Source organism: Balaenoptera acutorostrata, chromosome 11 (genome assembly GCF_949987535.1).
Source record: "Balaenoptera acutorostrata chromosome 11, mBalAcu1.1, whole genome shotgun sequence".
NCBI lineage: Eukaryota > Metazoa > Chordata > Mammalia > Artiodactyla > Balaenopteridae > Balaenoptera > Balaenoptera acutorostrata.
The window spans coordinates 59,912,233-59,924,306 of NC_080074.1; the positions used below are offsets into that span (position 1 = coordinate 59,912,233).

At 55.8% G+C, this 12,074-nt stretch overlaps 1 protein-coding gene across 2 annotated transcripts in view; it reads right to left on the reverse strand.

Annotated features, from left to right (window-relative positions):
- LRP1 (LDL receptor related protein 1) overlaps positions 1 to 11,209 on the reverse strand; it is a 79,620-nt gene extending 68,411 nt beyond the window's left edge. The window contains exons 1-2 of one of the 2 annotated variants that reach the window (XM_028165745.2): positions 10,643 to 11,209; positions 2,278 to 2,400 (exon numbers count right to left, since the gene is read on the reverse strand). In XM_028165745.2, coding sequence (XP_028021546.2) covers positions 2,278 to 2,400; positions 10,643 to 10,715 — 196 coding nt within the window. In that variant the 5' untranslated portion in view covers positions 10,716 to 11,209. The remainder of the gene's footprint in view (positions 1 to 2,277; positions 2,401 to 10,642) is intronic. The other variant, XM_057557335.1, reaches the window with a different exon arrangement.
- Between the last annotated feature and the right edge of the window lie 865 nt (positions 11,210 to 12,074).

Sequence of the window (12,074 nt, forward strand, 5' to 3'; positions counted from 1 at the left end):
AAAGAGTCCACTCCCCAAATGCCCCATGCTGTGGACCCCAATGCCTCACATTCTACACTCAGGAGACAAAGTACACCTCCTTCCCATAGCTCCCCAGGTCACAGAGCCTGGGGCTGAGAGCTGGACCAAGTCTTCTAGAACTGCACTTCTCAATATGCAGCATCATACATGGCTACTGAGCACTTGAAATGTGACTAGTTCCAACTGTAAGTATAAAATGCACACTGGCAAAAACAAACAAAAAACAATGGGAGTTCCCTGGTGGCCCAGTGGTTAGGGCTCGGTGCTTTCACTACCGTGGCCCTGGATTCAGTCCCTGGTCAGGGAACTAACATCCCGCAAGCCACATGGCATGGCCGAAAACAAACAAACAAATGAATGAATAAATAAAATGCACACTGGCTTTTGAAGACTTAATACCACAGCCACAAAAAAGAATGCAAAAGATCTCATTAATACTTTTAAACAAATAATATACTGAAATGATAATAGTTTGGATACACTGGGTAAAATAAAGTTGAAATTAATTTCACCTGATTATTTTTACCTTTTTGAATGTGGCAACTAGAAAATTTCGAAATTGTGTACATGGCTTGCATTATATTTCTATTGGATGCACTGTTATAGACCCCCAGCCCCAGAGCAGCTTGCCTGATGCAAGGCTTTGGAAACGGTCAAAGGCTGTGGCCCACTGATGATGTCTTGGTACTTACTTTGTTGCCCAAGAAGATAGGCTGGGGGGAGGGCAGGGTAGAGCTCCTGAGGGGATTCTAAGGAGGCCAGGTGACCTAGGGCGCTGGCTGAACCTGTGGGCTGGTAGACAGACCACTGCCCATTGGCTCCCAAGCCTGGACAGGGTGTGAGAGAGTGTCTGTATGTGAGTGCACCTGTCCGCCTGTGCCTGGTAGGAGTCCGCGTGCACAGGTGAGGGAGGTGTGTACCGTGGAGCAGAGTGGTGTGGAGAGAGGGTGAATCTGTGAATCTCCACGTGTGCTGGTGCTTCTGGCCTCAGTATGTGCATTTCCATGTCCTTTTGGGAGCGAGTCTGGGTTTGTGTGTGTCTGGGAGCATCTGTCTGAGTGCAGGTTGTGTCTCTGCATCCCCATTTCAGAGTGTTGACTCTGCGTTGCTGTGAGAGCGTGTCTGTGCCAGCATCTGCCTCTGTCTGTGTATGTCGGGGAGGGTGGAGGGGAGTGAGTCAGTGCCCGGGAGGGGCTGAGTGTGGGTGTGACGGGTCCAGGAGTGTGCATGAGTGGGGACAGTGTGGGGATGTGTATAAGGTGGGGTTTACATCAAATTAAAGAGAGGATGGATAAAAAGAGCCAGATCTGGACCTTCCGCATGGCTTTCTTTATCCCTAACGCCAAGCACTGGGGTCAGAAATGTGGGGCATAAAGACGGCATCAGACAAGAAGATGCTCCAGGCTGAGCCACCCCCCCATACAAACACTTGCAGAATATCCCTGGCTCCCACACCTCCAGGGCAGGGTATGGGGGTGAGGCAGAGAGAACTGGTGGCTCCCTTTCTGGCCCTAAAATTACCCCTAATAATTATGGGTGAGGGTGTGGAGATGGGGCTGGGACAGGATAAAGCCGGAGAGAGAACGGAGACAGACCTAGGAATGCAGGGTCCCCTAGACCCCAGCCCAGATTAGCCCAGCAGGGGAGAGACTCTGCCAGCTGCCCAGGACTCTAGGGTCCCGCCAGAAAGTCCTCCACTCCCCCCCACTGGCAGGGTAAAGCCTGGGTGGGGACCTTTCTCCCAGTTTAAACAGCTGCCTCTGATTACACCACTTACGGAGGGCAGGGGGAGAGGGGGAGGGCGGGAAATGTGCAGGGGTGGGGCTTCTGGTACAGAGACTGAGCAAGAGCCAGTGGCCTTTGGCCTGGGAGCCTGAGGACAGGAAGGGGACCCAGCAAGACCTGGGGGCACTCATTAAGGATCAGGAGGTTCAGAGGTGGGAAGAAGAGGGATGAGCCAGAAAGGAGGGGTGCCTGGGCCCTCTCCTTCCAGCAAAGCTGTCAGCCCAGAGAACACAATCTCTGGCTGGCTTGGGAGTATAGCAGCTGAGGGAGCTCATTTCTGAGCACACCAAGCACCATGCCGGGCTCTTTGAAGAGGGGGAGAGGACAGTTTTAGCTGTGTCATGTACAAACAATCATAGAGCAAGGTCCACACCAGGCTAGAGCTCAACTGTCCTCATCCCAAACTGCCTGGGCCAAAAGGAAAAGGCATAAATCGGTGGTGTGGGGGAGGGATCCAGAAAAGGCACTTACAAATCTCGGGAGCCTCATCAGATCCATCGGGGCAGTCCCTCTCACCATCACAGCGCCAGCCCTTTGAGATACAGGTGATCTGGTCTCTGCAGGCAAACTGCTTGGGGCTGCAAGTCTTAGGGACTGGGGGCAAGGGAAGAGAACAAGGGTGTGAATGAGGGATGGAGGCCAACTCTATGGCCTTAAAGCCCTCTAGGGCTCCTCCTCCTCCCCCAGCATCAGTCTCCATCTGGCCCAGACTCTGACCCAGAGTCCATGTGTTGGGGCACGTGGCTGGGGTTCACTCCCGGAACACTGCGTACCTGTGACGGCGGGAGGGGAAGGATGCAGGGAGCACATTTAATTGCCCCCCACTCAGTCCCGAAGACTGCCTGTTCGGTGTGCCCTCCCCCAGTCCTCAGGGTCAAAGCCCTTGCTGTTCTCTGTTACTCTGGTCAGACACCAGCAACCCCACTTTGCTGACTGAGAGTGATGGGGCATTTAGGCCATTGACGTGTTTTCTCTTTATCTTCCTCCCTATCTCACCAGAGGTCCAGAGCTGGTCTTTTCTAACCTCTCTGCTCCTTCGCCCTCTGGGACACTTTTGGTCCCTGGGACCCATCATCCTGCCCATCTCCAACTCCTAACCACCAGGTCCCCAGATGGGATGTGTGTCTGGGGTGCCCTTGGCACAGTGGTGGCTTGGAGATGGCATCGGCAGAGGAGCCCTGCCTCCACCTGCATTCTCTAAAGACACAGCCTCCCTTGCTGGTTAGACTTTCAGCAGATGCCCTCAGAGGTAAGAAGCACCTAAGATTGCTCAGGATGACAGAGCTGGAGAGCTGAGGCAGGGGGATGGCTGGGGTGACCTGTAGGAGCTGGTTTCAGCCCAGCCGACCTGTTAAGGTCCTATATCCAGGACTTCTTTGCCCTAACCCTTCACCCCCACCAGCTTCCCTCTGCTCCTGCCCCATTCTCTTACCTCATTCTCCGAGGATGAATTAAAGATGGTAACACTAACCCTCATTGTTACCTCAGTATGTGCCAGGAAATGTGGTACACTAGTTCTTTCCATGTATCATCTCATTTAATCCTCTCCACAATATGACAAAGTAGGTACTACTAATACCACCATTTCCTAGATGAGGAAGCCAAGCCTCAAAGAAGGTGGGTTCACACAGCAGGCAAGTGACAAAATCAGGACTCATACCAGTTGAGCTGACTCTAAGCTTTTAACCAACCAGTGCACACCAGTCTCCCCATTCTCACTGAGAGGTTCTCAGGAGTTGTTCCTCCCAATCCCGTCACCATGCCCTCTACGGAAGAAAAGTACCCCCCTCCTTCACCCCCAACCAGTCTCCCAGCCCTTCATCGCCTCTTCCTTGGTCTCTGTCAATCCCATTTCTCTTCGGCTGTCGTGCACTGGAAACCAGCTCTGTGCCAGGCACTGCGCTAGGCACTGGGGTGCCAGGGAGGGGCGAGATGGCCCCTCAGGAGCCACAGCACCCTGGGAAGACAGCAGGGCAGAGTGAGCTCGGGGCTGGGACGGAGCAGAAGGAAAGTATGTCAGGGCTCTGAGCAGGGCGGGATGGAGTCTGAGGGGAGCCATGCTGAGAAGACGTCCTCCCTCCCTAACCCCCATCTCTGGCAGAGGGGACTGCACTCAGGCCCCTGGCCAGGATGAGAGCCGAGTTCAGGAAACACATCAAGGATGGCCTGGCTAGGCCCCCCGGCCCCGGAGTCCCCCTCCCCTCCCCCCCACCCTGAGCAGGGAATAAAGGCCCCTTGAGGAGGTGGATAATGCTGAGTTCATTGCCCCACTGGGCCAGCTGTGAGGTCTTCCCGGGGAAACAGCCCGCCAGCCTAGTTAGCATGCCGGAGAACGGTCCTCTTCCCCTGGCCAGCCGAGACTGGCTGGTGGGGGGGCGGGTAGAGGGGGCTGGAATGGGACTCAGAGGCAGATGGGCTGTTTGGAGCCCAGAAAGGTCCCCATGCCACCCCTGCCTCCACCTGGACTTTTAGTCCACGCCCCCTCTCCTCCCCAGGGTAGAACTCACAGCCCAGGCCTGAGGTCGCCGGTTGGTCACTCCAATCTCCCCTCCATTCCGAGTCCCAGCCACGATCCCCTCCTCCTTTGGCCCTCACTTTGTCCCCCCGCTGTCCCCCACCCCCATTTTTGGCCTGAACTCGACAGAGGAAACAGCAGCTGGCAAACTCCGAAAGCTGGAATGAGAGAGATTCACAAACCAGATGTGCTCTTGCGGAGGGAAGGGAGCGGGGGATGGGGAGTGAAAGGAAGAGGAGCGCTCAGGGCCCCTGTCCCACAGCAGCATCCCTTTGGGCCGCGGCAGGGGGACTGGAGGTGCACGTCTCCCACAGGTCAGGGCAGCACAAGGGTCTCGAGAGATGTGAAAGAACTTCCTTTCCATCAGGGATGGTGGAGAAAGCCCTAGGAATCTCAAGTGTGAAGGCTGAGGCCTGTCTTTGATTTCCTTCAGGGGGAAGAGGGGAGGAAAGAAACAAATAACCTACTTTGGGGCAGTCTACACAGCCAAGGGAAGCCTCACTTGGAGGCAGAGGGAGCTGCAGTGCGGTGGGGTAGGAAACTTGTAATCTGCTTAGAGCCAGCAGCCAACCCCACTGCCCTCAGCTGCGCCTTCCGCATCTGATGCCAGCACCCAGGAAACCCACCTCTGTGGCCTTAGATGAGGGAACAATGTGGCCTTAAGTTCAGGAGCAACTAGAGGCCTCCCCTGCCTCCCGCCCCTCATGAGACTTGGGGCTTTCTAAGGATATGAGCTAACATTTTTCAACATGGTCACTCTGTGTCAGCCATTGAGCTGAAACACTTTGTACACATTAACTCATTTAGATCCTCAAACCCTGTGACGTGGGTACTGTTGCCATCCCCATCATACAGACGAGGGAACTGAGGTACAGAGCGATTAGTGGCTGAGCCGGCGGTTCCTCACTGGCCACGCTGACGGTGGAGCCACGTGAAGAAGGATGAAGAAGGGAAATGGCAGGGTCCTCTGGCGCTGGGAGTGGGGACAGGGATTATAGGAGGTGGCAGTGGCCTTCAGGGCTCCTCAGAGAGGAGGGGAGAGGGTGGAGAAGAGGGAAAGGGACAAGAACGGGACAGAAGAGGGAAGAGAGAAGGGAGAAGGAGGAGAGGACTACGGAGGGAGAGCGAGTGAGGTTGCAGAGAGAACGCCAGGACACAGGGGCCGTCTGTTCTCAGCTTTGCCCGGAGATGAATGTGACCGCCATGCTAACTCTGGCCAACACCCCTGCCCCCCCTCAAACCCAGGCACCCAGCCCAGCCATGGCCCCCAGGGCCACCAAGATGGAGCCAGAACGGGAGGTGTAGGGTTGGGTGTGCATCCAGACACAACACGGACCCCGCTGCCCTGCTTGAGCCTTGGCTGTCGTCCTGTCCCATTCTGGGACCTTGGGGGCAGGGTGGGGAAGGGCGGTGAGAGGGCCTGACCAGAGTAGAGAGGGTGACTGGGAAGTACAGCCCTGAGGGAGTCTTCTCCAGAGGAGGGGACCCATCCGTTGATCCCCTTGGGAGCAGAGATGGAGAGGAAGAGAGGTGGTGAGATTTCCTAAAGACCCAGGAGACCCGAGACAGGGTAAGCGTGAAAAAGACCCCTGAGACCCTTTTCAAGAGCAGACACAGCAGAGGGAGAGATAGGCTGTGTATCAGGGGATGTTTTCTGAAAGGAGCCACGTGATATATCTAAGGGAACAGAGGAGCCAGGGGGTGGCCAGGGGGTGGGGGGCAGAGCCTGCAGGAATCTAAACTTTCAGACATATGGGGGTGGGACAGCAGGGGCCTCCCAGACCCTAACCAAGAGCTTTTCACTGAATTTTATGTATTTTGGGTGTTACCCGGTGGCTCCTTCCCGCAGCTCAGCGAGGCTCAGACACATTTTTGTCATTCCTGAGTCTGGGCCTCTGCTTTGCGGCCTGGACAGACAGACAGGATGGCTTGGGCTGCTGGGGGAGGGGAAGGGTCTCCCCCTCCATCCTGAGTCAATATTGACTCAGCAGGACGTTAGCCTGACCTCCCCACCATCTTTTCCTTTCCCCACAAGTAAAATCAGACCCTTCGAATGTCTCCAGAGGTCAGCATATCTCTCACCAGGCCTTTAGAAGCCCTTCCCACCTACCCCCCAACACACACACAGCTTATGCACTGCAGAAGTAAAAGCTCTAAGCTCCTGACCCATTCCTCACACCTTTCTCCAGTTCTCAGGTCATGAGGAAGTTCTGCCAGAAGTCTAACCTCCCTCCTCCTTTCTGAATTATCTGCACTCCCTCTCTTACTCAACCCACAAAGGGTATCAAGTTCCCTTCTTCCAGAAACATTCTCTCCAAAATTAGTGGAGGGGGAAGAAGAGAGAGGAACTTGGAGGAAAGTGGAGGGAGAACTTTCACTGCCGAACTGGATATTCCAAGCTTGGCCTGGGAGGGGAAGAATAACTCCAAAATGGCGAGCACGTGGGAAAGCCCAGGAGAGACTTCTGCTCCCAGGTAGTTTTCAAGATACCAAGAGGCCTGGATGGAGGTGGATGGAGACAGACAGAGACAAAGCAAGAGACAGAGACTGAGAGAGACAAGACAGAGAATGCCACAAAGGATGAGAGAAGGATGAGATAAGAGAGACGAGAGGATGAGAGACAGAGGTTGTTTGAGGCCAAGAGAGCACACACCAATGATAGACAGACAGAGGCAAAAACCAGGGAAGGGGTCTCAGCTGAGAGGTTGCCAAGACAATGACACAGTTGTCTTGGGATGAACCCGGAGAATAACATCCTTGAGACTCAGGGTGGGGAAGCATATACCTTGACTTGGACAAAGAGAGTCCCTGCCCTAGCAGTGCCTGACCCAAGGGAGACTCAGAATAGGGGCCGCTGCCTCCCACGGAATTGGGAGGGTGGGAGGAAGGAAGACTGAAGCTCTTCAACAGGGAAGCCAAGGCCTCCAGGAGATTCTCATCTTCCCTGGGGGTGCAAGAGGGATAAATACCTCCCTTCACTGTCCCTCACCTCTTTCCCAGGGCGGTTTTACACTGGGGCCTGGGGCCACCGCACCGGAAGCAATCCGGAGCCAACTGCTTCCTTCTCCAAACAATGCAGGATCCTGCTAACCAGGCTGAAATCTGGGACTGAACACAGGGGCATGGGTCTAGGTTCTTCAAACACCCACACCCAGCACCCAGCTCCACCAGGTCAGGGACAGCTTTCATGGTCCCACTCAACTGCACTCAGATTCCCAAAGGGCAAGAAGCCCCCATCCAGAGCTGGAGGACTTGAATGCTGGAGAGTTCATAGAGGGTTGGGGAGGGAGGGGGTGGTGCCCTGAGAGGAAACTACTGAGGGGAATAAGCCTTAGGCTTGGGGTTTTGATATGCAAAGGCTGAGACTACAGCAAGAGGAAAGTAAGTTAGACTTGGTAAGGAAGGGCTTCCCAAAGGTAAGGAAGGAGTTTTGTAAAGTTCCGGGGATTTGGACAGGATCTGGCTCTGGCCAGGGCCCCTGCTGACATCCTTAAGAGGCCCAGTGATGGGGAGTGGTTGGGGGCAAAAAAATATAGAGAAAATGGAGGAAGGGGGAGCAAGATTAGGAGAAAAGGAAGTCTTGAGAAGCAGCCTCAAACATCAAAATATCCCTCCATCCCCAAATCAATGTCCTACACATCCCTGGTTTGACAGATGAGGGTGAGGGGAGATGTTCAAGATCTGAGTCTGACCAGGGGAGAAAGGAGTTTGGAACCATCTCTCAAAGAGCCAGAAGGCAAACAACTCAGCCTCATAACTCACTTAACTGTCCAGTTTGTCTGATAAATGGTAATACACTGGCTCGAGGGGGTACGTGGAGATGGGTAGGAGAGAGGAAGGCAGCCAGCCCTCTCCACTACAAAATGTTCCTAATCTCAGCAGGAACCTCAATAACTCCTCTTCCCATTCCCCATTCCATCTGTTTCTCCATCCTCCCAGGTAGCAAGTATACTCAATTCTATCTACTAGCAGGGAGTGACATTGCTTCCCAAAGAGAAGGGGACCCTGGGGATTGGGTTCAGGCATAGCAGAGAAGGCAGAAATGGTGGAGAAGGACCCTAGGGCTGCTCCCTGGAGGGAAAGCAGCAAGGTCTGTGATAGCAGCAGAAAGGAAGGTTAGACATTGAGTCAGGTAAGCTGGAGCCAGGACGTGTCCTTCTCCAGAAAATGAAGGAGAAAGTTCCGTGTCTGTGGGCCTGAGACATGAGGGCAGGGGTGGGAATAGAGGAATCCCTAGGCTGTCCTAGACAACATTGGCCCTACAGGTCTGTGCAGTTTCCCTTTCCCACCCCACAGAATGGGGTAGAACTGATGATTCACTATTCCCATTCTTAAGGTGAGAACAGTATGTGTGTTTGGGGAGGGGTCCTCTCTCCAGGACTTTGGATAGAGTTTGGTTTGAGCTGGGGTTACAGCTGTGGACTGGGTGGAAACTTACAAAAGCGTGGGAGACCATTAAGGAAAACACATCCAGTCTCCCTCTTCCACTCACCACCCACCAACTTGGTGTGGCAGACAGAACCGCTCTGGAACCCTGGGGGTGAAGCTCCCTGGGGCCATTCCTGACCAGGCTGGGGACCTTTTCTGCTCTCCACAGAGACCTCCTTTTCCCTCTGCCTAACTCCATCCACCTCCCATCATGGGGCTCTTGATGGGTCACTCTCTCTTAAAATTTTTTTCTATCCCTCCCAGAAGCCGCTGTACCCAAATCTTTCTGCCTCAGTTTCCCCTCTCACTTCACAGGGCTGAGAACAAGAGGAAACAACATGCATAACTGAAGAAGTCATGGGCAAGGGCTAGTCTGAAGGGTATTCAGGGCACAGCCTCTTTCCTCCTCTTGGGCAGATAATTGATGTGGGGTGGGGGTTAGGCAGACAGAGTCCCCAAGATGGCATAATTGAGAGCTACTGAATATATTGTCTTTCTGGGCACAGCTACTTCCTGACCCCCTAACCTCCCTCCTCCCACTGAAGCAAGTTGTGGGGAGGGGAAGAGAGAGAGAGAGAGATAGTCTGGTTTCAGAGAAAAACTTTCCCAATCACAATCTGGCAAAATTTAGAAGATGGAGGAGGGGTGCATGATGGTATTGGGTCCAGATTTTTCCCTGGATGAGAGGACTAAAATGACGGGAAGGGATGAGATCCCACCCCTTCCAAATCAGGGGCCCAGCCCAGCCCAACCCCATGACCCCAGCTCAGAGCTTGAGCAAGACTTGAACCAGTGACTCACAAGTAAGAGGGAAAATAGCTGACATTAAAGAAAGGCAAGAGGGCACCCCATTTCTCCAAAAGGACACAGTTCTAGCCCAAACCTAACTGCAGTATACAAAGTGTGTGCGTATGAGGGGAGGAGGGGAAATGGTGGAGAGAAATAAACACATCTACCAAAGGAGCAGGGAATTAGGGGGTGGGGGCATAGCCATAACCCCATCCAGCCTCCAACTCTCCTTCCAGTACAAACTGTGATCAGACCAGAAGTCAGGGAGAAAGCAGCCTTCCTCCACCCTCCCACCTCAGCATTCCAGGCCATTCTACAGTCCCCTTCCCCAATGATGACATCTAACATTTTTCATCTCAAAGCTCCCAGGAATTAAGAAGGAAAATTCAAAGTCATATAGCTTCGCCTTCCCCCACCCGCTACAGCCCCCAACACAGCCCTTTCCAGGCTACTGACAGAGGCCCTGAGAGGGGGAAGTGCTCATTTCGGAACCCAGGCTGGCAGCCCGCTGGATCCTGGACCCAGGCCTTCAAGCCCGGTCTCCAAGGGCCCAGATTCCACACCCAAGCAGGGGGCCCTCCCGTGGCCCTCTCTCTCCCCACCACAGCCATCCCCCCTGTCCTGCCTGCCCTCTGCCCAGCGGGGCACCCCTGACCCGGCTCCCCTTCCAGATGCAGAGGCCACTGCAAAAGGACCCCCGCCCCCTTTTGCAGCCAGTAAACAGCAAATCCGGATTCCTTTACAATTCAGATGTGTTGTGGGGGGGTGGAGGATGTAGGGGAGGCGGAGGCCCTCCCCCACCAGAGATAGGAAAAGAAGGCCTCTAGATGCCAGAATCAGAAAAAGGGGGATCCCTCCTCTCCCTTCCCAGGCCTCTGGTCTTTGTTTGGGCTGGGGGGGTCCCAGAAGCATCATTTGCCTGGGGCCCCTATCCTCCAAATTGGACCCCCATCCCCACCCCCAGTCAGGCCGCTGCTGTGTCAGCTGGGCTGGGATAACAAAAGGCACCCCCTCCCGCGTCTCCCTTTCCCATCCGAACGCAGGAGTGGGGGCTGGGGAGTGGGTGTCCCCAGGGGTCCAAGGGGGCCGCGGAATCTCACTCACCATCGACAGCGGCCGCGACCAGAGCTGAGAGCAGGGGCAGCAGCAGCAGCAGCAGCAGCGGCGGGGTCAGCATGGTGTGGGCTGATGCGAGCAGCAGCCCCCTGCCCTCTGGTCCTGTTACTTTTCGCCGTCGCCGCCCCCCCCCCAATTGGGGGGTCCCCTTTTTCCTCCTTCCTCCCTTCTCCTCCTCTATTCTTAGCCTATCCTTCAGCAAAGCTCACCAGGGGTCTGGGTGAAGAGGTAGAGTTCGGAGCCCCGTGGGGAGGGCCTGCAGACGGGGGTGCACCCTCTGCCCCCAAATCCAAACCCTTCACCCCCGGCTTTTCTCTTCGTTCCTCTTTTTCCCCCTCCCGGGCGAAGCTCACAGCCCCATCTCCGAGCCGCCTCCGGCTGCAAAAATGCACAATTGGGAGGAGGCGGGGTGGGGGAGTGGGGGGCGTGGACCGGGTGGGGGAGCCTTCGGAAGGGGCCTGATGGAGCTATGGGGTCTCCCCTCGTTTCCGCCTCCTCAGTGCACGGGCCTGGAGCTCGCACCACTGTTCCCCGGACTGAGGTGCCGCGGGGCGGGCTGAGGGGGGGGGAGAGGGAGGGGACCGGGAGAGGAGGGAGGGAGAGAAGGGGCGGGGAAAGAAAAAACGGGGGGGGAGAAAGAGCTACGCGGCAATCTTGTGAGTGCGCATGCGCCGATTTGGCGCGCTGCCCTGGGGAGGGGGAGTCAGAGCGGCGACCAGATTTGGATCTCTGGCTACCGGTCCGAGAGCTGGGGGTTCCCGGGGTCCCGCTGGCTGATTTTGGGCCTGGAGCGCCCATTCCCGTGACTGGGCCTTTCTCCCTTGCGCTCGGGAGCTGAAGGGGCGAGGGGGGTTGGGCAGGGGGGTTGAGGAGAGCTGAGCGGCTTTTCTTTGAAACTCGGTGTCTTGCCCTAGAATTTCAGGCCCAGTCTGCGGATCCAAGACCGGGAGGTCTGGACAGAGGCCTGATCTCCTGGGGGAACCCTGACTGTGCCTTCCCATGACTGGGGTGGGGTCGGGGGCTGCCAGTCCGCGGGGAAGATGCGGGGAGAAGCTGAGCTTTGATTTGGAGACTTTGTAAAACCTGGACGGGGATTGGGGCCTGCGGCGGAGGGGGGCGGGGTGGGGGAGGGGCCGAGACGGCCTGCCCCCACCTCGCTCCCGGACTTGGAGTAAACAGGGACACCCGCCGGGACACGCCGGAGCTTGTCCGCCCGCCTAGGGCTTGGGGATGGAGCCCACCTTAGTACCCGCCCCGCCCTGTTTGCCTGGCACCGGGAGAGGCAGGCCCTGGTTTGGAGGGAGGTGAGTCACCAGCGGGTGGGGTTAAGGAAGGTCCACCCACCTTCGCCCCAAGAGGTCGGGGCTCATTTACTTTTTTGTTTGGTGTTTTGTTTTTTTATACCTTCTGACTGGCTTCC